Source organism: Cephus cinctus, unplaced genomic scaffold (assembly GCF_000341935.2).
Source record: "Cephus cinctus unplaced genomic scaffold, Ccin1 Ccin1_scaffold0462, whole genome shotgun sequence".
Classification (NCBI taxonomy): Eukaryota; Metazoa; Arthropoda; class Insecta; order Hymenoptera; family Cephidae; genus Cephus; species Cephus cinctus.
Window position 1 is genome coordinate 347,761 of NW_014333138.1, and position 3,228 is coordinate 350,988.

The 3,228-nt window shown below is 46.7% G+C and overlaps 1 protein-coding gene across 4 annotated transcripts in view; it reads left to right on the forward strand.

The window, feature by feature from the left end:
* LOC107268048 (zinc finger protein castor homolog 1) overlaps nt 1-3,228 on the forward strand; it is an 87,334-nt gene that overhangs the window by 69,737 nt on the left and 14,369 nt on the right. For 3 of the 4 annotated variants that reach the window (XM_015740406.2, XM_015740405.2, XM_015740407.2), the window contains exon 6: nt 611-674. The exons of the other annotated variant lie outside the window; for it this stretch is intronic. In XM_015740406.2, coding sequence (XP_015595892.1) covers nt 611-674 — 64 coding nt within the window. The remainder of the gene's footprint in view (nt 1-610; nt 675-3,228) is intronic. 4 annotated transcript variants of the gene reach the window in all.

The following is a 3,228-nucleotide window of genomic DNA, read 5'->3' on the forward strand; positions in this document are numbered from 1 at the left end:
TGCCCACCCTGCCACCTCGAGTTATGCTATATCGATGACTACACGCGGGTACCGGGCCTCACCTCCTACCGTTCTGCCACGAAACGATCCAATTAGCATACGCACTGTAATTATTCTCATTTTTTAATTAATCGGAATGATTATGCCGGAAATCATTTGAATTCGAAGCCATTGTACCGGGCCGCCCAAGCAAGGTCATTAGTCCCCGGGTCTCCTCATCGGGCTTAATTCCACTTTCAGGAAATGAGAAAACGGTCGTTGCCTTCTTCGCGCTTATCAACGTTTTTTTTTTTCTTTTTCTTTTTTCACTTGACTTTGTAACATTACGCGACACTTCGCTTTTTCCCACGCGCCGCATTGTTTCACCTCGGACCAGGGTCTTTCGATGACTACTTAACGTCCTACCTACCCACCTACATATATCGCCTCTTTTCGCCCTGATCTCGGACTCGTCTCATCTATCGTTCCCATTTGCCGCCACACGTCAGCGACCCTTCGTAACCTCCTTAACTTCGTCGGCTCAAACTTTGCCTTAACCCACCTCCTGCATCCCCTCGTCCACTGACCCTCCTGAATAAGGTGCATTGTACACGTAATGTATTTCTTTTAGGTTCCACCGACAATAGCGAGTCTGGCGGCGATGACGGCGGAGGCAGCTGACCCGAAGGTTTCCGGTGAGTGACTATTTCCTCCTCGTAACGTTGGGATTGAAATGAGATTTAAATGAAATTGAAGTATCCGTCCCTGGGACGAACCGATGAGAATGAACGACGTCGAAAGTTGCAACGCGCTACGAGTTACTGTGTTTCTCTTCCTCTCCCCCGCCGCCCTCCCTCTCGCTCCCCTCGCTTTGCTCCCCTGTCCTTGCTCAGCGTGCTTCTAAAGCAAGGGAAGTCTCTTCTCTCTCTCTCTCTCTCTTTCAGCTTTCAGCGTTTCGGACACGGGGGCTTCCCCCTTTATTGGAATATCCGCCCACAGCATTATGGGAATTATCAAGGAAATGGGATGAGTGCTGCGTTTGGGGGGGCAGGGTCTGATCGGGTGTGTAACTGCGATCAGGGACTAACGGGGCATCGAGTAAGAGTGTTGCTGGGGATTTTTTACCTCATTTCGTACGCATAGACAGTAAGGGCTTTGACACTGTTCCGTTTGGGGTAATTCAGTGAAATCTGTTGACTCAGGGAAACCTGCTTGCTTCTTTGGGACAATTTCTGGGATATGCTCATTTATATGGGGCTTCTTGGCACAGAGCCCGAAATATTTCGTTTTTTTTGTAATTGTATGTTTGACTTGTTTTTGTAAATTTTTTTCCTCATTTACCCAGGGCTAGGTATTTAAAATGGCTCACAGTGTTTTCACGACTAAAATAAATCGATGGGTTATTATATGACCGGTCGATCGCTCCTTCCATTTAAGCGAAGTAGACACCAGCAGTCGTTAAGGAAAAATAAAGCAAGTGAAATCCGTGCGTCTCGATCATTCGGCAGTGGATGGATGCTGCGTTGCGTGTCCGATGGAATTTCTTGGTGAACACAAGGGTGCGCGTAAGGGCGTGTGGGAGTGCGCGGCTTGACGATTGGCGAAGAAGTAGGAGTGAGCGATGCACAGCATATACGCATAGAGAGAGAAAGAGAGAGAGAAAGTTATGAAATCCCGAGAGAGCGAGAGGGACAGAGTGGGGGACGTGCAGATAGTGAGAGTGGTTACACACGTGGTGTCTGTTCCTTGATACGATGCACTCGAGGCGCTCTCATGGATATTCCCACAATTTCGGGTGGGCGCGCAATGGACGAAACGGAATAAAATAAAATATGGTGCCGCGCTCGGGCCGAGCGGGCAGCAATCAAAGCTGATTAAGCCCACAACTGGGGAATCTGTGGGGCCAGTGTCTCACGCCAATCTCGCCCAATCAGCCAGTGGCCGGGGAGATTTAAAAAATAGAATGCTACTGTCAATTGTCCCATAATTTAAATAAATCGAATAAATGGACAAAGTGGCCAATTAGAGTAGTTGCTGGTTGCTGCTTTAACGTATTCTCTTTCTCGATCTCTCTTTCTCTCTCTCCCATTACTCTCTTTCCCTCGTTCGACGCCATCACCAACCCTCGCTCCGTCTCACTCCCAGCAGCGTCATCTACTTTTAATTACTCGCCAACTGCACCAGCGCCGCTTCACTTTTACCAAACAGCATCGATAACTCTGTCCTCCTCTGGTTCGTATCCATAGGATCATTTGCCTCGCGCGTCACAGTACAGTGCCACCTGCTTCTTGTCATCTTCCAATCCAATGACCCCTTGACCCGGGTCTCAGATTTAACTATACCTCATAAATAATTACCATGACCCCAGCTTACAGGTATCCTCCTTACGTACCTATATATATTTCTAGAATCGAATGTTTTTCGTAATCGTTATCACGTGCCTTCGTGTCCTTAATTAATGCTTATCGCATTCCGCGACCTCCTAACTTATTGCCACTTATCGGTATTTCATTTCCAAGAGGCCAAGACATTCTCGAAAGACTTACAAGCTGGTTGAAAATAGTTTGGAGAAAAAAAATAATGAATTGAGATGCGACAGAAATCTCCTTATCGCGGTATCCTTCCTCTTTCTCTTTTTCCCTCTTTTCTCTCTCTCTCTCTCTCTCTCTCTCTCTCTCTCTCTATCCAAATACCTGCCTATCTCCTTCGCTAACCTAACTGTAACGTTACCAGTTCGCAACCTGCCCGGTGACTTCTCGCCGGTTGGACCGCGTCCTCCCTCACGCTATATAGATAAGGAAGCTGGTAAATAACAAATAAAGCATAGACAGGAGCCACGATAAATAACTAGCTTGCACTCTATACTGTCAGTGTCCATATACGTATATACTATTAGTGAGAAATGCCCAGGGCGAATTCTCCTACCATAGTGTGTACATTATGGTACACCCTAGGGTACATGCAGGAAGCTGAGCTTTTGTTTCCATAGTTACCATAACTGGCATATTCGTCGAGGTTCTTTTAAAAATTAGTATAAAACCCATAATCGTGCTTGGACACTTATTTGTACAGTAAATATAGATTGTTATTATACCTGCGCATGATTTCGCCGTGATTCGCTCTTATCACGAGGGAATAAAATGATCGAGTTCCAGATGCTAATCCTCCGCTGCAAAACGTGATGAAGTTGCGTGTACAGGTAGTGGCGTGGGCGGCGCATGTGGGCTTGGAGTTTTAATGTGACGCAGA